Source organism: Syngnathus floridae, chromosome 16 (genome assembly GCF_059516105.1).
Source record: "Syngnathus floridae isolate MCC-2025c chromosome 16, RoL_Sflo_1.0, whole genome shotgun sequence".
NCBI lineage: Eukaryota > Metazoa > Chordata > Actinopteri > Syngnathiformes > Syngnathidae > Syngnathus > Syngnathus floridae.
In genome coordinates, this window is record NC_142428.1 from 5,859,547 (window position 1) to 5,885,818 (window position 26,272).

At 40.1% G+C, this 26,272-nt stretch overlaps 1 protein-coding gene across 2 annotated transcripts; it reads left to right on the forward strand.

Moving 5' to 3' along the window:
• The first annotated feature begins 105 nt into the window (after nt 1-105).
• On the forward strand, nt 106-26,099 carry LOC148385291 (unconventional myosin-VI-like). 2 transcript variants are annotated; one of them, XM_088401219.1, is made up of 33 exons: nt 106-297; nt 2,471-2,617; nt 4,336-4,405; nt 4,473-4,546; nt 4,914-5,043; nt 5,134-5,239; nt 5,323-5,378; nt 5,458-5,555; nt 5,628-5,792; nt 6,528-6,608; nt 7,496-7,676; nt 7,786-7,930; nt 8,990-9,147; nt 9,543-9,634; nt 9,948-10,020; nt 11,117-11,244; nt 12,480-12,575; nt 12,909-13,079; nt 13,959-13,997; nt 14,088-14,181; nt 14,598-14,728; nt 14,819-14,896; nt 14,973-15,102; nt 15,635-15,725; nt 16,232-16,382; nt 17,955-18,163; nt 18,227-18,305; nt 20,812-20,972; nt 21,122-21,172; nt 23,229-23,332; nt 24,360-24,494; nt 25,073-25,291; nt 25,507-26,099. In XM_088401219.1, exons 2-33 carry the CDS (start codon nt 2,501-2,503, stop codon nt 25,704-25,706), a joined length of 3,813 nt encoding a protein of 1,270 aa, XP_088257345.1. In that variant the 5' UTR covers nt 106-297; nt 2,471-2,500; the 3' UTR covers nt 25,707-26,099. The 2 variants fall into 2 exon arrangements, with proteins under 2 accessions (XP_088257345.1, XP_088257346.1); XM_088401220.1 differs by lacking the exon at nt 21,122-21,172.
• Nucleotides 26,100-26,272: the final 173 nt, after the last annotated feature.

Below are 26,272 nucleotides of genomic sequence, written 5' to 3' on the forward strand. Positions count from 1 at the left end.
ATTTTAATTGGAGCAAAATAAAAAAACACATACATGCTCCATACAACCCGATTGAGAATATTCCGAGCTGCACTTAAACGCACCGCTATCTCTCCTCCTCTCTGCTCCACTGTCTGTTTGACATCCTTTGAGTCTTCAGGCCGGACTTGGCCAGTCCTGGGGGACCCGGCGAAAAACTCTTTTGCAGGTGAATGAATGCATGCAACTTGCAGTCATCAGCGCCCTGCAAACGTAATTTCCACTATTTATTGGATCCACATCGCACATTGACTCTTTGGAGCATAGTGACAGCAACAGGTAGGCTGCAGTTCTTCTAAACTCAGTTACTTTACAAATTTTCTTTATTGAAACTACCCGGATTGCATGCGTAAAAAACTAATTACCTCAATTAATTAATCTATGTTCTTAGTCTGGGATTTGACGCAAACTACTACTTTTGAACTAGGATGACGTCAGAACGACGCAGGGGTGCAGCTAAAGATTTGAGGGACTTATAAGGGGTGCCCTTAAATCTGTCACATTAAAAACAATGTTTTGAAACCCACAGATGTGCTCTAAAAGTGCCATACAATTATTTATAAAAAATATATATATATATTCAACAATAACTTTTTCTTTTTTTCTTTTTTTTAATATTCTGTCTTGCATGGACTCTTCTCTACTTTAAAAATGTGCACCTCACAAAAGTGCACGTCTCTTCATTCTGATTCATTTTCCATGTGTCCATGCCCAGCAAGGAACAGGAAGCTGGAGGCAGGAAACAAGAGTGTGTCTTCCTGTCATACACTATATCCAATCCCATATTTCCCACTCTTCATCACAGCACCAGACACCAATTTGCATTTACTCAAATAATCATTGGACATTTTATTTGTGAGGTTTAAAGCACCCCCTATCTCGCCTCCATTGTCTGGATTAGGGTCAGATACTAAGAGGATTTAAGGCGTGTGCGGAGTTCCGACGCATTTGGTTCAAGATGCCACTTTTAGGGATAAGGCCTTCCTTAAAGTCATAGCACATTGTTTGACGGCTTCCTTTTAATATAGCATGTTACTATGCTTCCTTTTTTCTACTTAAGAAAACCAAGTGGTGCCACTTGGTCGTTGCTAGTTACACCCACATTTCACCCAAGTAATTGAGTTCAATTGCCGATGGTCACTCGACTTTATTTGCATGTTTCTTAGCATGAGCACTGCATTATTGATTGCAACCAAGAAAAAAAATAAGTCACTATTAGAAACTAATATGTGGTGTTATTTAAGTTAAGTTATTTGCACATTCCACTCCTATTTTAACATAGAAGTAACACAGCAGCATGTATTGTATAAATGAAGACAAAGGAACGACCTGCGCCAAATAAACATTTTACTTTCTAATTGACTTTTGCATTTAAAGTAGAGAACTGTGGAAAATCTGAAAGACCAGCCTTGATCAAACTTGGGTTGAAAATAACATACTGGAGGAAAAAAAACTGTTATCTTGTTCTGGTACATTGTTTTGTTTATGCCCTTGCTCATACTGCATTACTTTGCAGATAATGGTGTTCTGATAACACAAAGGTCATATTTATGATAAATTCCCTTCATCTAATTGTAATCTCTGTTCCAGAGGAAATTTTGGAAGGGTCACTGAACTTCACTGTTGTTCTATTGATTCTGCTGGCATGTCACTTCTTAAGACAAATGTGAAGATCATCGAAATAATAATAATATGCATTCGGTTCGTATTACATCGTGTTATTTTCTCAATTTAAGTATTTCCATTCAACCTTTACTTTCTATCTGAATCTGCAGAAATCAGGTCTGACTTGCAGCTACATTTTTATAAAACAAAGTTAAGCAATTAAAAATCAGTTCTGCATTTAAATGAGTTCAACTTGCAAAATATTCCCCTATTGGGCATCTGATTGTTAATATAAGTTAAACAGACATAAAACTTATTGAGACAGAACCAGAAACAACTCTGGGGTGTGTAGTCCATTTGTCCAGAACCAAAACCCCACAAAGGCAATCATTTTGTTTTACTGGAGAGAAGACTATTAATGGCTATAGGCAAAATGTCCAACAGAAAGGGCAAAATAAATGTGGATCGACTATAAATCAGATTGCAGTAGGTCTCCAAGAAGGAACAAAATGTTTAGGGGACATAGACTACTGCTGAATGTGCTGAGTAAGTTAAGCGACTCAATTAATTTCTGTTTGAAGGCTTTGTCAGCACTTTCTAACAGCGATCGCCTTTGACATTTGACCACAATCTCACACCTAATTGGATACTCCAGTATGTCAGGTCTAAGTACTGGTGATGTAGTTGCTTTAGGATTAACACTCGAGAGCTGTTAATGAAGTTGAAGTAAAGCTTTCACACTAGCTGTACGGACGGTGAGACTTTCGACGCGTATTACCCAATTGTAGGGTCATGTGGTGTATTATTGAAATGTATTGATTGGAATACTTTGTGTCTTTGCCCTCAGTGACAAGGCCGTGCTGACTGCAGCGAAGCCATGGAGGATGGGAAGCCAGTGTGGGCCCCTCACCCCACAGACGGGTTCCAGCTGGGCACCATCGTCGACATCGGAGCCGATACGCTCACTATAGAACCGTTGAGCCAGAAGGGCAAGGTGGGTCATCGCACACACATAAAAAAAAAATAGGAATAAATGTGATGCCATTGCAAATCAACCCATTCAGCATTGAATAATCCTAATCAAATTGTGTATATTAATTATATAAAGTCATACGGTGGCAACAAAACCATGTTAATAAATGAAACACGAGCGAGAGCAAATTTTCACCGACATGAATAAGTAAAGGCGGAGGCAGCAGGTGTGTGATAGTGTTGCTTATAAAGCGAGCCGCTCATTAGACAAGAGGCCAACCTGTTACACCTGAGCCCTCACGTGTCTTGCGTGTTTACAACATTTAAAAAAATAGGACATCTCAATCGCAGACCAAAAAAGAAAAAACTTACATAATCTTAAAGCATGAATGGCTCGACTGAAATTAGAAGTTTCTTTAATGAGCTGAAATGCATTGAATTAAGTAAGCCATGAATGATCATCATCAGTTTATGCTTTGGTGCAAAAGTGTCAACTTTGTTCCATTCAGTTGGGGAATAAAAGGCCCATTGAGTATTTTTCTCCCCCACACTTTTTCTTTATTACAGTGCTGAGCTCATTAGTGGCTGAGCTGAGCTTGAATGCCGCTTCTTTGTCAATTTTATTGCGTAGACATCTGTCATGTGGTTTTTATTGTGGTTGATTGGAGACGATTTATAGTTCTGTGTATTCTTCCAATCTGTTATGTGATAATAAATTGTGCATCGGTGGACATTGTGTAAAAAGCGACGTGGAGTAACTTTCGTTTGTTGTTACTCTGCAATCTCGTTGCCTTCAAGGTCCAACACGACGTTCAAAACAACCTTTCCCATTGAGATCAATACGATTAGGATTAATCTGTTCCGGTGACTACACTATCAGTCATTAAATGTATAAGGTACAATTTTACGACATATAAGACAGAATGCTACTAAAACTGCATAATTGTTTGGATTCCATTTTATCTTAATAATGCATCAATTTTATTGGTTCCCACTGCGTAATTGTTTGGATTCCATCTTATCTTAATAATTCATCGGTTTTGTTGGTTCCCACTGAATTAGCAAAGAATGTAGTCATCATTTGCTCACTCAGTCAGTCAGTCAGGTGTTCGGATCTTGTTGCACTTTGCACCAAATTATTTATGGTGGTGCCATGTCTGCCCTTGTTCCTCTCACAGCTGGCTTCTTCTATTGAGGTTGTTTTCATTAACGCTTCACAATAGAGTGAGAATATCACATGCCCGTTAACGTATTCCTCCAGATGATATTATCGTGATATTAAAGCACGATGAATGATTCATGAGTATGCATACCGGTCGTAGATTTTGACGATATTTAATGCTGATACATTTTCCAGAACTCATGAATGTTTGTCGTTAGCGACTCTAAGAACGGATGTGCAATTTTTCTTATTTATAAACCAAACAAGACAAGACGTTATAAAAATGTAAACTCCCCGTGTTTCAGACTAGAGATGGATTTATTCAACCAGAAATCCCTGGATTTATTTCGGGAAATTTTTCATCGTCAATTACGGTGGAACCTCCAAAGTTGAATACAAGTCTGACACAATTTTCTAATTACCAAACTTTTTTTTTTGCTCCTGTAAAACACAAAAGGAATGTCCAAAGGTGGGCAGGGAGGGACAATTGTACACAGACATAACATCATATAAATAAATAAATATCGATGGAATTCTTAACGATGAATTGATCAATTCTGATACCCGTCTCATTACAGACGTTCCTTGCGCCGATGAGCCAAGTGTTTCCAGCAGAAGACGACGTCAACAAACATGTTGAGGACAACTGTAAGATAAACTCAATATCCATTGCTCGACCTGATTTCATACAAATAGAAATAATCGTTTTTTTCAGGCTCCCTCATGTATTTGAATGAAGCCACTCTACTCAACAACGTCAAAGTGCGATACACTAAGGAACATATCTATGTACGTATTCCTTCCGCTTTTACACTTTCTAACATTACCGTCATTGGTATGTCACTTTAGCTTTTGCATTACAAGAGCACATTGCCGGTTCGAAGGAAGAGCGAGGAAAACGGTTCCTATCGTTGACTAAGGGGAAAAAAAACGTCCAGAGGGGAAAGGCCGGTTAGTAACTGTCAAACTGTCAAGAGTAACTGTCAAAGTGAGTACCGATAAAAGTCACTCACTTAGCACTGAGGGTCAGCTCGTAAATGGGAAAGGAAAGGAAAGGCAAGAAAACAAGTAAAAGTGGCTTCTCTAACAGCGTTGTCTCTCAAAGATTCTATCAAAGATTCTAATCTGCTTTTTTGTTGTTTTGTTGACATTACAGACTTATGTGGCCAATATATTGATAGCTGTCAATCCTTACTATGACATCCCGAAACTGTACTGCCCTGAAGCTATCAAGTCATACAAGGGGAAATCTTTGGGGACGCAGCCACCCCATGTTTATGCAATTGGTGAGCGCTCACACCTAAAAAAAATTATATATTTGTGTATTTGTGTAAGACTAACTTACCTTACTTATGTGTTTTTCTCACTTGCTTTAGCTGACAAAGCCTACCGAGACATGAAGGTTCTGAAAATGAGTCAGTCCATTATCGTTTCTGGTGAATCAGGGGCTGGCAAAACTGAAAACACCAAGTTTGTTCTCAGGTATGATTTTTAAGGAGGAGACACCGTTACCGTTCCTGCCGTGTTTTGATTTTCGTCATCTTAACTGTATCTCCATCCTGTAGATATTTGACCACAACTTATGGAAGTGGTCAAGATATTGATGAGAGAATTGTTGAAGGTAAAAAAAAAAAAGTTAAAGAACTCAATGTACTGCAGAACCTCATTGTGATCAAAACGGTATTTTCTTCACCCTTTAGCAAATCCCCTTCTCGAGGCATTCGGAAACGCCAAGACAGTCCGTAATAATAACAGCAGTCGCTTTGGAAAGTTTGTTGAAATCCATTTCAATGAGAAGGTGATGAGATCTTACTCTTACTGCGTGTAGCCCGAAAATAAAATCTGCATTATTTTCCTCTCTCGTTGCCAGAATGCAGTTGTGGGTGGATTTGTGTCCCATTATTTGCTGGAGAAATCGAGGATTTGCATGCAAAGTAACGATGAGAGGAACTACCACATTTTCTACAGGCTTTGTGCCGGAGCATCCGAGGACATTAAGAAGAAACTGCATCTCGACTCACCAGACAGCTTCAGAGTTAGTATATTCCCTTGTGTCACTTTATACTTCATGCCAGGTTTGGGCAGTTCTGGTCCTGGAGGGCAGCACACCTGATTTAAATGATCAGGACCATGCCCTCCAGGACTGTAATAAATATAAAATATTTTAAAGTGATGAGCATGTATAGTTTGGATTTAATTCTGAAACCTTTTTTCCATTTTGTGGCCCTAATACTATTTATTAATGTACTTGCTGTTATTTAGCAATGGACGGTTTGCAGGGGGGTGGCTGTCAATTCTGTAAAAACCCACTAGATGGCAGAATGGTACATATTGTGATATGAATTGAATTGCATTATTACAGACAGAGAGATACAAAATTTAATCCAAGTCTTTCCAATTTGGATCAAAATATGATTTGTAAATTAAACATGTTCATCCCTGCTGCAACATGTTCTTCTGAATGCAAAAATAACAAGAGCAACAGCAGCAAGTAGCTAATTCTCTTAGTTGAGATATTTGTCATTAAATGGAGTCCCAAGGTGGCACAAACATCAACGGAGGCAATTACTTCACACTATCGCCCTCCAGTCAACTGTGAGAGGCAATATTAACAGACGCTAAGGAAAATCTTTCACATGGTGACAATCAATAGGAATATCTCCCTCAGGTTCTCCCACAAGGGTGAAATGCGCTCAAGCTAAGTTGAGATTTAATTAAGCACAGATAATTGTGTTAGAATGTTTGCAATTATTTTCTTTCTACGTTGCAGTATTTGAACCGAGGCTGCACCAGATACTTTGCCAGCCCAAACTCCGATAAGCAAATCATGCAGAACCGCAAGAGTCCCGAGGTAAAGTCGATTTCACTGCTTGGGTTTATTTACTTTTTTTTTTCCAATGTCCACTTTCCTTTGAAAAATGTTTAACCAACAACTGTGAAAATGCTCTGAATGCTGAGAGCAAAATATCAACAGGGAAAATGTTTGCTCAGTATATATTTGATAAATGACGTACAACACAGACAGGAACACTTTTGTTAACTTAAAAGCCTGCAAGAAATGAATTTCTTGAAACAATTGAAAATGTGACACACGATATAATGCTCCCAGTTAGAAAATCCAGACGGGGCATTTTATTTCATGATACAGAGAGTTACATTATAATGGTGAGCCAAGAAATATTCCATTCCTGTCTAGTGATGAAATGTGAAATGATTCAAAACCTCATCTGCATTTTTAAAAATGGGATCAAATCCATTGCTTATAAAGTTGGCTAATTTTTATTTCTTCATGCCGCATCATGTTTGTGACATAAAGGACAATAAGGTGACGTCTGTTTTTTGGATTATTATTTCGTTATTGTTGTTTTTGTCAAAGTTGGATAAGCGTTTGTGTTATTTTCGTGAGACATGAAGAATTGCATGCCGGGTGGTGCTTATTCAGCTTTTTCTGGTTTTATTAATATTTACATCATCAATTCAGGAACATGCACCTTTTGTTCCTTACGGTCACTTAACTCCAAAGAGCAGAGCTTGTTAATTGTAATTATGTGATTAAGCCTTCACATTTCACACTGCATGCTTCTTTTATTATTCTTACGTGAACTTTAAGCTCAGAGCAGTATGTCCATTTAGACGGAGTGTGTTTGCTGTGCTAATTAGCTTTTGGATGCTGAAGAAAGCATTGAAATATAATAAGACCACGTTTTTAATCAGTTTCTCCTCCACTTCTGTCCGCAGCATGTGAAAGTGGGCGCGCTGAAGGACCCTCTTCTCGACGACCAAGGCGACTTTAATAGGATGTGCGTGGCCATGAAGAAGATTGGCTTGGATGACGTGGAGAAGCTGGACTTGTTCAGGGTGGTTGCTGGGGTTCTGCACCTCGGCAACATTGACTTTGAGGAAACGGGAAGTAGCTCAGGTTAGACCGATTGAGTTCTTTTTCCATTAAATGGGTCCATATATAAATATTTTTGATTAAATTATGAATTAATTAGATGATAACCGGTGTATTTGTCCATATTATATAGGGGGCTGTGTTCTGAAGAATCAATCCAGACAGACTCTGGAGTATTGTGCTGATCTGCTGGGTCTGGACCAGGATGATTTGAAGGTCAGCCTCACAACAAGGGTCATGCTTACGACAGCAGGGGGCGCTAAAGGAACAGTTATCAAGTAAGAATTGACGCAATGTGCTTGATATATGGATTTGGCAGTCAGTCCATTATAGAGCCAATAAAAGTTAGAAAGAATTGTAAATTCATGAATGAAGTCAAGGAATTTGTATTTCTTTTCTTAAATGCTTTTAAGTACTGTCAAAAAGATTGAATCTGTTCGATAAGTAGTACTATTTGTGACATATATATGCGCACGAGTACTCGTAAAATATTGCACACTGCTGTAGATGTTTTGCTTGTATTTTATCCATGTATCACTTATTCAGTGCGGAATACGTTACAGGCCATACTGGCATTGCTCCCCATGTATATGCAGTGGAAATGTGGTGTTTGAGTGATCGAACCGGGCTTGGTCGATTAATATTTGAAGAGGGCCAGATGCTGGCCTGGCCTGGAAGTGTTTCCCCCATATGAATTATGCAGCAGGTATCTGAGGAGGAAGGCAAGTGTGGCTTCAACGCCATAAAAAAAAAAAAAAGGCCCCCACTGTCTGGACAGTGAAGGCGGGGCCTGCCTTTGTCATAAAGGCCCCGACTGATTCACGCTGCCTTGGGGACTTTGACTGCAGTATAAAGCTGTGGATGCTGTTATTGTATCACTCATGGCTGAGTCTCTTTCCAGAGGGGATGTGAAACATTGCCATGGATAAAAACGCTTGTCAGATCTCTCTAACATCGGATGTGTTTTATAGGACCTGCAGCATTTATACTAAAATGGAGAAAGTGAGCAATTGGCAGGGTGCCTATTTATTTTCTTTTTTACCGTGGACTGAATATTTAGAATTTTTAAAAAGTGGGAAAATGTATAAACATCCATGATTGCTAAAAGGCACATATATTAATATTAAATCCACCCCAGTTCTCCCAACTGGAATATCCAAGTTGAACTCGAGGTCACTGTGGGCATGCACTTTGTCCTCCTAGTCAACCCTGATAAATAATGAATTTTTAAAAATGTGTTAAAATGCCATTAAAAAGTCAAGAGAAGGTCAAGGTTCACACTGCAGTTTCTATTCATCTTTGGCTAAGAAATTTCTCTGTCACACGTGCTCCTCTAGGGTGCCTCTGAAGGTGGAACAAGCTAACAACGCCCGCGATGCCCTCGCCAAGGCCGTGTACAGCCGCCTCTTCGATCATGTGGTCAAACGAGTCAACCAATGTTTTCCTTTTAAGTCCTCCTCGAGCTTCATCGGGGTGCTGGACATCGCTGGCTTTGGTGAGTCAAAAAGAGTGAATATTTCTACCAATTTTTTACTTCAATGGAACCTCCAAATTTAAACACAGTCTGTTCCGTGACACATGGTTGACTTCATAGAGTTTTTAATTTCAAGACAAATTTCCCACAGGAAGCATTGGTAATGTAAAGGGAATAAAAGTGTCACCTTCAGAAACTCTTCATTAACTCTCCAGGAACACTTTCAAATTCCTAACTGGTGTGAAAGCAGACAAAATGTTTCATTTCTGTATAATATCAACTAAAATAATTCTCATCAGGGTGCCATATTTGATATTTAATTCATTAAAATGTCTATATAATCCCGCAAATGCAATAAATTGTGACATGGGCGTCCACTGGAAGTTTATTTGTCCTGTGGCATTTCTTGTTTTCAGAATACTTTGAACACAACAGCTTTGAGCAGTTCTGCATCAATTACTGCAATGAGAAATTACAGCAGTTCTTCAATGAGCGCATCCTGAAAGAGGTAAATAAGCAGCCTGTATTAAGTCATCCTCAGAAAAACTTCCTCTGTCATGTTACAAAGTAGCAACTTATTTGCGGCAGGACACTGCTGATGACATCGTTCCTGTTCTGTAGTTGTCTACTTGTGTTCCCGATGAAATTAGAATGCTAATTTCCCAAGGGATGTGATGAGACTTGTTTCTCTCTTGTGATCTCTTAATGTTATTTTCTTCTAAGGGCTCCAATTAAAGAAGTACAGTGTTTTTGAAGTTACTTCAGGCACTTTCAACATTTTCTAATCTACATTTCAGATTATTTTCTAACTTTTTGTGCAGGAACAAGAACTCTATCAAAAGGAAGGCTTGGGAGTGAATGAAGTGCATTATGTTGACAACCAGGACTGCATTGGTAGGTTCACTTTGGGTACAAGGGAGACAAATCCAATAAAGGATCTATCTTTAAATAATCGATGCTAATAATGATCACTGTAGTTATGTGACAGGAAGTTGATAGGATTTGATTTTGAAGATTACATTTTCATATATGAACTAGTCAGAATTCATAAAATTTTTAATTATGTTGCAAAACTAAAATTCTGTACAATGAATATAGTATAAATATAGTAATTTAAAGTTCACTTCTAGTCCAGAGCAGTGCTGTTTTTTTTTTTTTTTACGCCATAAATCACAGTCATGCTTACAGGATTAAGTACATGACACGAACCTTTAGTAGTCTTCTGACATTAAAATAAGCCACTCGGGCAACATTCGAGGACGCCATTAAGATGAAGGTATGCTTATGAGGCCTAAGATATGCAAAGTGTCACGCACAGACAGAAAGAATGTCTGGAGAGGAACTCCACACGCCGCAGATACTTAAATTATGTCATCATTTCGCCCAGGCGTGGCTCTTCCTGCTCAGGTGTTTGTCCGAGTGGCAAAAGTGTGCCTGTCTCTGGTGCAAAATCAGATTTTCTCATTATCTGACAAGCGTGTGTCTGAATGGCGGCCATATAATGAATCTTTGTGGCTTTTGTAGATTCTTCAGTGACACATGAAAGCGGGAAGAAATGATACCCACTCGGGTTCTTGTTGTCCCATATGTCAAATAAATCCTCGATATATTAGGATAAAAGTAGTCATTGTACCAAGGTGAAGCATTTTGATTTGTATTTCAAAGGCTGTGATTATTCCGCTGCGAGGTTAACTGACAGCCATGAATAACATTTATGACTTGCAAATGACCATTTGGACTACGCATTAATTCACTCATCAGTCTTCAGGATTCATGCTCAGGTGCTTGTTCATGCAAATATTTCCGGGAGGTCCTTGGCTATTAGATTATATTCCAAACAGAGTATGCCATATGAATAATTCAGCCATGGTATTGAATAAGCATCGTGATGAACACGTTTTGTGCTTTGAATATTCATAATAGAGTGGACATTTCGAAGAATGGATTCATCGGATTATACCACGTTTGTGATGTCTTGATTCATTTGCAGACCTGGTTGAAGCAAAACTGGTGGGCGTGCTGGATATTCTGGACGAAGAGAATCGTCTACCTCAGCCCAGCGATCAACACTTTGCCCTGGCTGTTCATAGCAAGCATAAAGACCATTTCAGACTTACGGTTTGACATCTTAACTACTTGCACACACACACCGTCTTCCACCATCATTCTCTGCCTTTGTGTGAGCAAGCAGATCGACTCGCCATTAGTTTAATCTGTGCTACAACCGTTAGGTGACTGACGCATACGCTTTATCCCTCTGCCTTTGTTACTCTCGTTTGCCTCAGCCATCACCTTGCAAACATGACTTTGACGTGGTATCCTTGACAACTTTTACAATCAATTTAATGAAATACTCACTTAAAAAAAGGTACCAATATTCGTGGACGGAGAATCAAAACACTATTGTACCAGATACATAAAAAGCCTCTCAAAGGAATTGAAAAGTCGCACCGGGTGCCATTCAGGTCTTTTAAATGACGCTATTATGGTTGGTGGAAAGTGATATCCTTTCAGTTATTTTTATGGTCATAAAGATGACTCATCATTTTAAATAAAGGCCTTACCCTCAATAGAGACTTGGTCCTTTCCTGCAATAAATAAGCATCCCTTCACTATAAGGCAAGATATTTCCTTCACTGCTATGATATATCATTAAAACATTTTATTTAAAATTTTTCATTATGAATTAGCTGGGCGAAATCATGCATTTCTCTACCGCATAGTTAGTCTTTAAGAGTTGATTTTTAAGACCCACTTAAGTTACCAAATATGGTTCATCGCCTCGGAAATGGGCTTCACTTTTCTACTGCTTTTCTGCCTTCAAGGTACTTGAAGCACTTTTAATGTCACCTCGTTCACCCACTGAATAATGATGGTGGCATATGTTGCCATGGAGGGAACGTCTTGGGGCTCGATATCTTTTCTCGGGATTTAAAGCAACAACCTGTGGTTTGAAAGTCAGCCACAGCTAGCTGAGTCAAATGTATTCCATTTTTATAAGTACTAATTATGTATGTTCGCTTATAGATGGATAATTATATACATGAATAATGCATTTCAAGTGTACCTTGTAATGCATGTGTATGATTCATGTGAGCTGCCAAGCAATCAAATGAATGCTAATTAGCCTTTTTTTTAATAATATGCTATGCAATGCACAATTAAAAGCATTTTTGTCTGATTTCAGTCCCATTGAGCCAAACAAGACTTTCACAATCAATACTGTGGAAGCATAAGGATGATTTAAAATGTTCTTCTGTGTCGACAGGAATGGATAATTCAAATCATTACATTTGTGGTTCGACAATTTTAATCCACAAAATTTGATGTCTCTCTCTCGCTGTGCCTCTCAGGTTCCTAGGAAATCCAAGTTGACGGTTCATCGGAATCTCCGGGATGATGAAGGATTTATCATCAGGCACTTTGCCGGAGCTGTTTGTTATGAAACGGTAATTTGTTCGCAGTCTGTAATATATGGAGCAGTGATGTCGTCGTAAATATGCAAGGTCTGTGTTAACCAATGATGACGGTGTCAGTGAAAACTACAATGGGAAATTAACAGTGAGCGACGCAGCTCGGCGTTTTTGATGAAGTATTACAGCAGGTGCTAAATGGGTGTCAAATTGGCATCTTCTCATTTTAGCCTCGACTTTAAAAAAAATCATCTGTCATCATGGCATAAATGGCTATTGTAAAAAAAAATAAAAAAGCATGTGTTTATTTATGGGCAGCACTAAATGAAAAAAGAAAGTCAAATACCAATTGTATGTTTGTGCCAACAGACTCGATTTGTGGAGAAGAACAACGATGCTCTTCATATGTCCTTGGAGAGCTTAGTGTGCGAATCTAAGGACAACTTTGTTCGTGAGCTGTTTGAGACCTCCGCGACTAACAAGGACTCTAAACACAAGGCGGGAAAACTCAGCTTCATCAGCGTTGGAAATAAATTCAAGGTCAGAGATGAATCAGAGTTTGCCATACAATGTTGACAAGTGTTATGTAATTAATTATATCAAAAGATTACACGTTTGCAATTTCTGCGGCATGTGAATGCTGAAATGCTGAATGGAAAAAATGCTTTTGAAAAAATATTGATTCACAATAATTGCACTCGACATTTTTTGGCCATCACAATCGCACAAAATAACAATCCTGCACCATTGTGGGTCTCTTTAGACCATGAAATAAAATACTTTAATTTAACAGCCAATAGGCTTTACTGGATGACCCCGCCCCCCATCCAATAGTCCCTTATGTAATTAGAAAAATAAAAATCATTGTCATAGAAAAAATTATATTTGACTTTTGCAGTTCCACCTTTGTATTCCAGTCCTAGATACTTTTTTCTCATCTTCAGACAAATGTAATTTTTTACATCTCAGACTCTTTTGTTTGGAAGAGAATAAAGATGAGTGAAGTCAGCTTCAATTATTAAAGAGCAGTGCTGGCAAAAACTGAAAAGACGGCTGCAAACAAACACCTGAAATGAGACACTCACAAAAGAGTGTTTATTGAACCACAAACCCAAAGCGTTCATGTCTTCTGTTTGTTTCAAGAAGAGGAAGCCCCCCCCACCCCTGTCAGGTACGCGCTGTGTTTTTCAACAGACTTTATCACTGCTGAGACTGCTGCAGGGCTTTCATCACTAATGCACCAGACACGGACTCTCGCACAAAGATAATGCCGTTCAATAAGGTGCTGGTGGCCAGAGAGAGTTGGGTGTGTGTGTGTGTGAGAGGCTGGGGAGGTGGGGGGTGCCCACAGCTCATGTTGCCATCTCACTTCATCTCACCCTCCTCAAACAAAAAACTCTTGTCCGCTTCTGTTCACAGACGCAGCTCAACTTACTGCTGGAAAAACTTCGCAGCACTGTGAGTTCTAATCACCATGGCATAGTAGACTCAAATCGAAATTTCTACTGGCAGATACGTTTTTTTTTTAATGGTCATCATTGTGTGCAGGGCTCCAGTTTTATCCGTTGTGTCAAACCCAACCTGAAAATGGTCAGCCACCAATTTGAAGGCGCTCTGATTCTCTCACAGCTGCAGTGCTCGGGTAACATGTTTTCAAGTCTATCTGCCGACTGCTGTGTTGAAACATAATCAGCCAGACTTAAACAAACAGCCAAAATTGATTGATTCTATGAGTCATTTAATAGCCAATATGGTGCAAACAAATTGACTCGTTGGAATAAAAGACAGCAAAAATAGCAACGCTTATCAGACTTGAGGAAAGCGTAAAAACAGCGGGAGCAATCGACAAAAATTGAACCAGCCAAATTTAACCCAAAAAAATAAATTTGAGTGGAAAAATTATTGTTGCAGTTAATACTCAGACTCAAGTATGTAGTATACCTGAGATGTGATGATGCACAGAATGATTTATGCATTTTCAAATATTTAACAGTGATCATAAAATACTACAGAATTTTGTCGTTCAAGATATTTTTTCTTGTTGTTTTTTAAATTAAGGAATGGTGTCCGTGCTGGACCTGATGCAGGGCGGCTTCCCCTCCAGAGCCCCTTTCCATGAGCTTTACAACATGTATAAACAGTACATGCCTGATAAGCTAACCCGACTGAATCCGAGACTATTCTGCAAGGTGCAATGCATTTTTTCTCCCTCACTGCTGTGCTGCCCACTTATTGACCATGAATTTGATGTTAATTCTTTTCCACATTTTATTCCGTAGGCTTTGTTCAAAGCGCTGGGACTGAATGACAATGACTTTAAATTCGGGTTAACCAGAGTATTCTTCCGACCTGGAAAGGTATCCGAAAAATCCGATGCAAAACACAACTATGCCCTAAAATAGTCCTTTTAAAAATAACTCAATTGTCTGTCAGTTTGCTGAGTTTGACCAGATCATGAAGTCAGATCCTGACCACCTGGCAGAGCTGTTGAAGAAAGTCAACAAGTGGCTGTTGTGCAGCCATTGGAAGAAGGTCCAGTGGTGTAGCCTGTCTGTGATCAAACGTGGGTCCAGTCGACCATGCACAACAATTATATATTCACCCCCTCCCCTCAGTAAATTATTCTGCCCCTGATGGCGTTACTAAAGTCATACTTCACACTCTTGGATTTATTCGTAATATGGAAAGCAGCTTGAAGCAATTTGAAAACTGTAGCCTACTCTCATTTAGCACCACAACACTTGACGCTGTGCTCGCTTGTGGAGTCTTAACATTTAACAGCATGCATTCTACTCTTTGTTTTGAAAGCATTCAATTAAATTATGGAAGAAAATTGCCTGCTTGATGAGGCTCTTCCTGCATAACAGACCATACAAGGACTGTATTGTATTTCAGTCTGCATTCATTCTAGGGTTTTCTTTTTGTATATGTAAGAAAAACAGGATTTCCCACAGGGTTAAGATTTGCTTTTAGAAGCCATCTGCTGAATCCCATTACATCATGTTTGATGGTATCACATTTCTACGTGATAGAACATCACATTTACTTAGGTTACACATTTATTCAAAGTGTTTCTCTTTTTCTACTGTCACCAGTCAGGAACAAGATGAGCTACAGGGCTTTGGCCTGCATTAAGATTCAGAAGACGGTGCGCATGTGGTTATGTAAGCGGAAGCACAAACCGCGGTGAGTCTCCTGCTCTGGATGTTACAATCACCTTAGTTATTCGGGATACACAATGTTTATTGCTACACGATGAGCAGAAACAACACGGTTACACAGAACAGGGACATTTTTACTTGGCCAATTCCATTCAGACTATATTTATATAAGGCAAGGCAAGGCAGATTTATTTACATATATAGCGCATTTCACACTCAAGGCAACTCAATGTGCTTTACATAAAAAGGATTAAAAAACAAAGAACATAGAGCACAAAAAAGGGAAAAAATACAGAATATAATGCATACAAAATCAAGAATGAAAAATTTGAGAGGATTTAACTTACGAATAGGCTATGAAAATAAATAAAGGAAAGGGAGTATACTGGAATAATATACTGTGGCGCCACTGAGGTCCACAAAACATTCTCGTTCTTTCTGAAGAAAACAAAATCATATAATTTGTGTTCAATTATAAAAAGCTAGCCATTTTAAAGGCAGCCACTCAAAAAATGTTTTATATCATTTCAGCATCGATGGTATGGTGAAGGTGAAAAACCTGAAGAAGCACATGGAACGTTTCAACGAGGTGGTCAACGGGCTGAAGGAGGGCAAACAGGAGATGGCCAAGCTGGTTCAGGAGCTGGCAATGTGTATCGATTCTCTAGCAGTCAAGATAAAGGTGAGCATCACAAACACTCTCACGCTATCCAAGGATTATTGTCCAGTTTTAAAGACTGACCTCGTTAAAGCTGCTTAAGGCTGCTGATTGAGATTGCTTCAGGTATACTCTAAGTGTTGAAATTTATGGACTCTATTTTGGTGTCCAGGGCAAGTCTGGCACAAGGTACGATTTAAATCTTGTGCAGGCTAGAAGAAGGTTTGGTGTTTACGCCAACCTGTATACACTTATGCATACAAAAGTCTTTGCGAAGTTCCCAATCCTTGTGTTTTCTCTCACAATCGATATTTCTAATCACCTCATATGGATGTAATGCTCTCTTCAATAATGTCCTTTGCCTTGGCTTTTCCTTAAATGATCAAATTTGATTTGCAGAATCCCAGTCCGCCCCCGTGCAATAAACACATTTTTGTAGGCCAGTAAATCACCAGCCAATCTACATCCAGTGCCCACAAGTGTTTTCTTTTCTACAAACTGTTGCTCCTCATGCACCATTAGCAGCCACTATAAATGAGAGGTGATGATGCCTGAGGCATCCTGGCTGACAGTGACGCAGCGGTGATTTCCGTCCTATCCCCCGCTTCATCTCGGTCAGCCTCTCAACCCCCTTTTTCTTTTTGTTAGCCTATTAGCAGCCCTATGACAACACTCACAAGGCTCTGAGCACCGATTGAATAATTCATGGGATGCCAATGCCTGTCATTCAGGCAACAAGACCTTGTCACCTTCCGTCTTTGTGTTCCTGTTAGTAACTCACTCTAATGAATCTTACTGACCTCTACTCTACTCATTAATAGTCTGACAAATTCAGCAGCCAGTCAGTAAATGTCTTTTTTTTTTCATCCTTTTTATTGCTGCATAACAAAATGATGGCGACAAACAAAAGGTCATACCGTCGTTTCGTTATTCAAAGTTGGAGCAAACCTTTATGTTAAATAAGAAAATTAAAATTATTATTCTGATTTTATTACCACTGAAAAGGTCATGTTTTGATGGTTGTTTTTTTTTTTTTTTTCCCTGTGCAATTTTTTGTTTCCATTGATCATTCTGCACATTTGCCACCTACACTGGTACACTGGCCAGATTTAAAAAAAAAAAAAAAAAATCCCAATAGGAAATTATTGAGTACAATTGGCTGACGACCAGTTCAGGGTGACCGATTTCCTTCCGCCAAGGTAGATGTGCTGGCTCAGCAGTAGGAGTGTTGCTGGAGATGAGCCTGGCGGAGTGACAATTTACTGGCAGAAATTCGATGGAATCTTAATCTAATGTGATTCTGGTGAATTTGATAAGATCATGATAGACATACTATACAGCTCATATACGGATAGCGGGCTCTGCAGATATGTGGGATGAGCGTCAGAGATATTTCATTCATAAATATGTGAACCCGGCTCCTGTGCAGAAAAATGGAACCCATTGTGTGCACCACAGTTCAAGTAATAAAGTTCATTTGACCAAATGAACTGAACAAGCTGAGCAACCAGATTAGAATTAATTGTAATTGAGCTAAACTGAATACAGCCATATATTTCATCTTGCTCATCAATCTTGTGACCTCATGTCCAACAGAGTTCCCTAATGACCCGGAAGGAGATTGACACCGAGTACCAGGTGTTGGTGAAACGTTCAGAGCAGCTGCTCTCCTCCATGCAGAAGAAGAAACAGCAAGAGGAGGAATCTGAGAGGCTGAAGCGCATTGAGGAGGAGATGGAGAAAGAGAAGAAGCGGCGGGAGATGGAAGAACAACGACGCGAGCAAGAGGAAGAGGAACGAAGACTGTATGTGAAAAATCTTTCCTGATTATCTTTAGGGTTTGGTCTGAATCTGGATTAACTTTCTAGGAAATCAGAGATGGAGCTGAAGCGGAAGCAGGAAGAGGAGGATAGAAAAAAGAGAGAGCAAGAGGAGAAGGTCCTGCAGGTCTGGAAGCGCTCATACGTTATTTATGTTTTTTCAGATTGGTATTCAACATATTTATTGGCAACTGCACGTCCGAAAAAAAGCCCACAAAACTGTTTTTGAGTCAAAAAAGTTCATCTGGACTGCACTCGTCTCTTTGGAAGACCACTATCATCATTCCCTTCAAAAAACAAAATATTTTTTGTGCTTAATAGCCACTGTAGTCGTTAGCGACTGCATCTGGATTTGAGGTTGTCGAGATTTTAGGGGAAGATATCCCCAAAACTCATCTCATGCAAAGGCTAGCCAACTCATTTGCTATCTCTCCATTTGATTTGCAACTAAAATAAAGTTGCTAATTGAATGTCCCCTTTGAGGGATCCTGCGTATATAATCGTTTAAAATGACATTACATTAAAAGTATACCAGGGAATTCTGTCTGGCTTGAAACCAGTGCAACAAATGAACTATATTTGGTTCACTCGCATTGCTCTCATAGCTTTTTATTTGGACATCGGTACTTGCTGAAGTTTACCCAGCGGACATAAACCAACTGTGCAGTACAGTAAAGATAAACACTTTGGGGGGAAAAAAATCAATTTGAACACTGTATACGGAAAAGGATTACATCTTATAGTCACATTAGAAGGCTAATAAAAATGTTTTAGCTTTTGTTCGTCAGCACAAGTTTGCTACTTCCATCCAAGAATGCAGTCCAAGTCTTCTATTTTAAATTGGTCTTCAATAGCAAGTATAATTAGTTGAGAATGAAATAATGTAACGATGTCACGCTGGAGTTTTGTTTGGTTGTATCTTCCCAAATCACCTCTGAGTCACCACACAACCGTTCATAAACTCTTCAACCTCTCCCGACTCTCGATTTATAAATAATCTAAATAATCTGCCAATTATTTGTGTTGTTTAGGTATATGATGCTGAGCAGTGAGGATAAGCCCCGATGGTGGACATTTTTGTTTTTGACAGTTTGAGCAGAAATATGCAAGAGTGGCTTGTTAGAGGTCGATTTGTAGGGCTCTTGAACTTTTTCTCTGACGAAGGTACTGGAGCAAGAAGCGGATAGTTGCGTGTGCTGCTGGGTTAATTTTCCCCCTTGAGAGCTCTCGACCTCTCTTGATGTTTTGACCTGTTTGCTTTGGTTTCCTCCGAGCTGTTGATAGTGTGTTAGGAGTCATAATCATTTCATATTGGCTCCAAAAACCACCCCGTGCAAAATCATTCTTTTAAAAAATTTGGGACATCCCACCTATTGTCCGTATCATTTTCACAAGATAAAATGGATTCCAAAAAAAGTTGCTTCCCGACAGTTTGATATCCCGTCATTGGAAGATTGTGTCTCTTCGATTTATGAGTTCCTAACCATGTAACATTTCCCAGCATGACCACTTGATCTGCCCTGGTCCTAACCTTGGACCAATTCCCAGAAGGCTTCCTATGTAGTCTTGATTGATGATCCAGTTCCCTGACTAGTTTAGCCCTATTGTGTTCTCTCATTTATGTTATCTGCTCTCCTTTTGTGTGGTTTTTGTTAAACCCATTCATTTTGTCTGTTCTAGCTCACGCAAGTCTTTGTCCTATTTGTTTGTCCAACTTTTTCACCAAACTCTGCAAAGTTTCCAAGCGAAAACTTACTTCCCTCAGATATATTTTCTGCTGCATCAAGGACTCGTCATGATTTCTTGGCCCCTACAGTACTTAAATTTTTGTTTTGTTGTGTCATCAGGGAAGGACCGCAAGAGAGGCTTTGTGATTTAACTTCGCTTTAGGATCACAAAACCTGTGGAATAGCTCTTCCGAGGGCCACGCTCGGCTTTGTTGGGAACCATAAAAACATTTCTTGTGACTGTAGAGCAGCTCAATCCTCAGATCGCCCCATGTTTCACTCTGGTTGTGTCATTGCTACTGATCTGACCATCCGCCAGCATGAATAATACATCGCTAGCTGGGAGGTTATTCCAATTTAAAGCTCTTAAAAAGAAATGACCCTACGAGGACTTCATCAATGACTGTAGAAATGACAGAAATATTTCACAGTTCAAAATATATTTCATCCCAAACCTTTGGGTGATTTTAGACCTGTGGGCCATTTTTGGCTGCACAAACCAGCAGTATATCGCTGAATAAAGATTGGAGGCAGGACATGATTGTCAAAACTCTTGATGGCAATTGGTGTCAGAGCAACTAGTCAGTCATTGAGGCTGATGATGAGGATCTATTTGGGCAGTGGGATGACTGTGGCTTACTTCAGGCATGGTGGGATGATTGATGTTATTGAAGACCCAAGGTACACACTCCTTGAGGAACCTCCCAGTGAACTCGTCTAGACTAGCGAAAACTCCAACTGCATTGCTGTGATTGTCTAGACACATGACCAATAAATCTTTCTTAATAGTGGATTATTAGCCTTAATCAGGCTCGAGCAGACACCAGAATTGTTGCATAGATTCCAGCAAAGAGGAACCCATCCGTGTTAAGCCAATATGCGCTTTGTGTGTGTGTGATTTAACAGGCGGAGTTTGAAATCCAGTTTGCTCTGGAGCGTGAGGAACAGGTCCAGCGCACTGCCATGCTGGAGCAGGAGAGACGTGACAGGGAGCTAGCCATGAGGATTGCTCAGAGTGAAGCCGAGCTGATCACCGAAGATGGTCAGCTGGACCCCAGTCTACGCAGGTATTAGACGTGAAAAAAAAAATAGAGAGAAAAAAGCACATGGTTGCATTATTTTCACAAAGAAGCAAATGGGCACTAGCGTGTAATCTTCTGTCTGGCTGTTTTGTATGCAAGTAATGCTCTTCTTCTATTACTCTGTCCTGTCATAGTGATGAGGCTTTTGCGGATCTTCCTATCTCTGCATCCTCAGCCAGAGCCATGTAAGAACTCAGCCCAATTATAGAGTAGCATAAAAATCATCCATCATTTGCCCTCACACTTTAGTACCATAACCCCCATTGTAGTTCCATCCATCTCTGAACTGCTTTGAGTAGATCAGCAAAGCAACGTTTCATTCCATCAAACCCACAATCACGTATTGAATGCAACAATAGAGGTTTTGATTCGACACAATCACTGGATGTTCCGTGTCGAGGATATTTGTGTTTGATCAAAGGCGCACAGCAAGCTATTTGCTCTCTGTGTTTGCTCAGTTTGCCGTTTTGCACACACATTGATGTTTAGGCGTCCTCTGAAGATGGATTGGAGCTACTCAATATACAAGCCAGTTTCATTTTTTATAACAATTGATTTGCATCATAATTTCGCATGAATCTGCGTTGATTGCATTCAAAAAGGACATGCTGTTCTTTTTGGATATTGCGACACAGCATCAGGACAGCTTTTCCACAGCAAACCGACTCCCTATTGAGGTTTTTCGATTGGCAAACTTTTTACAAGGCATCATTGCCATTACTGGAGATGTTCACGTGGGGGACAGACGGTAAACTATTACCGCTGTCGGGCAAAGCTGCAATCGCTTTGTCGTAACGTTTGATTTACAGACATGCCATGACGCTGGTGTGTAGGTAGTCGCTTAAAACCTATAAAAAAAATACCCACTCTGATAAATAATGGTTTTTTTTTTTTTTTTTTCATCCTCCTCATATATCAACCTTCCTCTGTATCATTTTGAGAAAGTTACCACCCTGTTTTGTCCTGGATTAACCCCACAAGGAGCCTCCCCTTGTCTAAATCCGACTTGAATCATCCATCATGCTGCTTTTCGCTGTCAAGCTGGCCGCTCATCAGCTGGTGGCCAAAAGCAAGCTATACCTCTGCTAACATGGCACTAATACGAAAATATAAGATTCCAGGCCTCCTTTGAAACCAGAGTACAACCCATGCAGGCACGGGGGGATTATGCAAACTCCACACACGAACCGGAATCGAATCCTGCACCTCTGAACTGTGAGGCAACGTGATAACCAACTTCCCACTGTGCCGCCCTTCAATCTTTTAGTCAGCATCAATTCTCAAATGTAATCTGCATGATTAGATCAACCATCATCCTCTCTTAGACATTAGCAGCTGTAAATAGAGGAGTTAATTCCTCAGTATTATTGAATTACCTGCCGCGACTCTGCAGGAAGGCTCGAGCAGACCTGCTGTTAATAGTCTGAAGGTCTGCTCCGCCCGTTAAAATTCCTCAATTAATCTAGGGAGCTAAATGCCTGCAGATGTATGTTGTCGTCAAGCTGGTTGTAAACACACTGAAACAGTCGGCAACGAAGGTAGGGGGCAAAGTGCTGCTGACGTGCTTGTAATGTGGAGTGAAGCCAGGGAGAAGCCTCTCTCTCTCTTTTTTTTTTTTTTTTTTAATGGGACCCATTATGAGGATTCTGTTGTTGGAGCAAACATTAAGCTTGGGTAAAATGTGCCTGTTAGGTAACACATGAGACATTAGCTCACACTTTACGGGAAGTCTATGTTTTCATTGACTGTAGTCACAGGGAGGCTGGTGTCCTGCAGAATTCTGGAAAGTGGCCAATGAGGAAAAAACTGTCAGTGACTAGAAAAGGACACTTTGTATCTTTTTTTTAAAACTGCGAACAGATAAAACATCACGGTTTAATTAAAACCCAAATAATAAAAGCTTTAAAAATGGAGAAAACATAAACACAATTGCTTCCTATTGGCATAAGTGTTTTGTCACAATTGTTTTATAATGATATTACTTTCCCTCTTTCCAGTGTTCTTTTGTCTAAAAATGGTACTGCCGCTTAATGGCTGAATGAATCCTTAATTATACTCCTAAGTGCTTCTGCTAAAATCATTGAGGCAATGGCGGATGTGATGTTCGTTAAGAATGGAAGGTGAAATATGATCTATGGAATCGTCTCAGCATTGGTGGACTGTGAACCTTTTGTGCAATGTCATTGTCTTCCTCTGTATGCGTCACACGCACGGCCATTATTACTTGCTCTTCACCCACAGGGGCCCTCAGGTGCAGGCAACCAAAGCCGCCGCTGGCGTTAAAAAGTATGACCTCAGCAAGTGGAAGTATGCTGAACTGCGAGATGTTATCAACACCTCCTGTGGTGAGGAAACCCAGCTCGCTTGTTTGTGTGTATCAATTACACTTTGGTGGATTTATCTCGGCCATTTCCAGAAGAAAAAAAGCTGAGTTTGCACGTGATCTCATGCCCATCAAATGAAAAGACGGATCAGCTCCCACAGCTGCTGACTTTTTAAGTGGCACAGAAAGGAAGTTATCACCATTATGTTAGATGATGGACCTCTGCCTTCCATCTCATTCTGTGCCAACTTCTCCTCAGATCAGATGATTTTCCACTAACTGCCTGGCTTATGTCCTTATGGCGAACAGTGTTAACTCAAGCATCTCAGATACTTCCTACGGGATCCCAAGGACATCTGGATAATCTGTGAAAGCCGTTTCATGTAACGTTGCTGCTTACATGAATCTGTTTTTGAAGGCCAATTTATGTTTTCTCATCCAACTTTTCAAGAGTTGAATAAAGTTAGTTTTCATTGGACTAATCCATTCAACAACTTTTATGGTACATAATAGAGTACTGTGCAAAAGTCTATTAGATGAGATGCTCCATTACATTTGCTGCTTTAGCAATTCTTTAATGACCACATCGACTTCAAATGTCACTCAGTGGACTGCAGACCCATTCACTGTTAACAAATGTCATGTTTATGTTAATTGGTCCATCTGTTTGTTAGTTGGCAGGCTCTTTTATTCTGCTAGCAAACCGCCATCTTTTTATTTGTTGTTTAACTACTTCAAAGTGACTGTTGCGTAACAGGGTCATCAAAACAACAAAACTAGAGGCGGGCCAAAAAATTTGCACAGTAAACAATTAAGCTCCTCGTACCATAATGATTACATCACTGTTGATAATTATCGTGACAGCATTAACATGATCAGTGTCTCTGCATAGATGAATATTCTAATTCTTGTTATTAGTATCTCGTTCACTGCCGGTTAAAATGGATATTTGACGTCTGTATCTGTCAATGGCAGTGAATAAGTTAAGGAATCTCAGCTAATTTTTTTATTTATTTTGTACAATATAACGCCATGTTCTGCTTGGACAGACATCGACCTGTTGGCGGCCTGCAGAGAAGAGTTCCACCGGCGCCTCAAGGTCTATCATGCGTGGAAGTCCAAGAATAGAAAACGCAATGACGACGGAAGCGATCAGAGGGCTCCCAAATCCATCACTGACTACGGTGAGTTAGGGAAATGTTTTTCGACGTCCTCATTCCAATGCATTTGCATACTTTGTGGGCATGGTTTTGTTTTATTTCCTCTGCCTCTCTCCCGTCCCTCACATTCATTGGCAGGGATTAATGACCTGCCTGTAAATAAGCTGCCTGTGCTTGACAAAATTCAATTAGGCGACAAAATGTAGAGGCCTGAAATTTCAGCCGCCTCCTATGTGCTGAAAAATATTTATTCTAATTAACAAGTAAATGCCGGTCATGCTTTGTCAAATTCAGCAGACGCTAATGTGACAGCTCACTGCTTTGCTTTGTGCCACAAACACACACACACACATTGATTAGATGCATGAAAGCACACTGTGATGACCTGCGTCTCGCATTTTACACACAAAAAATGGATTGTGGAAGTTGATAACTAATGGAGGGGAGATGTTTGATCCTTTGGTGGTTGTTGCCTATTAAAAAGACACTGATGCCAAACATGGTCTAACCAGTGATTACCTCAAACTATCATGAAACGTTTACTAAAGCTGGACAAAAATATTAAATTTTCTTGGAAATTGGGCCTTGTGTTCCTTTGACAGCACAACAGAACCCTACCCCCACCATGATGGCCCAACACCAGGAAGTGGCTATGAACCGGCAGCAGCGCTACTTCCGCATCCCTTTCATTCGGCCCGCCGACCAATATAAGGATCCGCAAAACAAGAAGAAGGGCTGGTGGTACGCCCACTTTGATGGGCCCTGGATTGCCCGACAGATGGAGCTGCACCCGGACAAACGGCCCATTGTGTTGGTGGCAGGTGAGTCCAAATACTCTTTCATAGCATGGCTCCACCTTGAAGGTGGTGGGTCCAATCCTCGAACCTCGTGGTCATGTTATTTTCATCATATGCTGTGTCCAGCACCACTGTCCTCAATTCCTTTCTTTTGTTCACATTCCTCCATCTTCCATTTTCACGCTTAGCTTATTGAAGGAATGGCAATTTTCTCCATGTGGAATTGTCTCCCGCCTCAGGGAAAGATGATATGGAGATGTGTGAGCTAAGTCTAGAAGAGACCGGTCTGACCAGGAAGAGGGGTGCTGAGATCCTGCCCAGGCAGTTCGAGGAAATCTGGGAGCGCTGCGACGGGATCCATTACCTGAAGAAAGCCATCGAGAACAAGCAGGCTCGGCCCACGTACGCCACCGCCATGCTGCAGAATCTCCTCAAGTGAACTTGTGTAAGTCAACATTTGTCAGAAGGTGAGCGGGATGAGATAGATGATGCAGTCTTTCCAGTCTTCTTTAATGCTGTGTTTGTAGAAGTTGTTTTCAGAGGCCTTAAATTTGCACCTCACCAAAAAGTCCAACCTGAGACCTTAATGAGCGGTGCATTAATTATTGTTTTAATCATGCGTGTAAGCGTTGGTTCTTCGATCATCGTTTCATCTCAATCTTTCATCTTTTTTTGTATTGATGCTCATGTGATATGCAGGAGGACCTTTTTCCTTGTCACGTTTGCTGTGTTTGTTTGCTTCTTCGAAACGCTCACACATCGTCTTTCATCTTTGCGTTCTGTTTGTATTTGCCCTTCAACACTTTAGAGAATAAAATATATTATCCCTATATTTTTGATCGTACGTTTTATTCTTCGTCCTGTAGCGCCCGCGCTCATCAAGGTCAAAGAATCGTGAGTCGCGCAGCAGTTACGCACGGCTAAATCTTAACTGGACTTGACGTCCTAATGAGCATTGCGGCAAACGAGATTAACGTACAGATAATTTTAAACGGAGGGAAATGT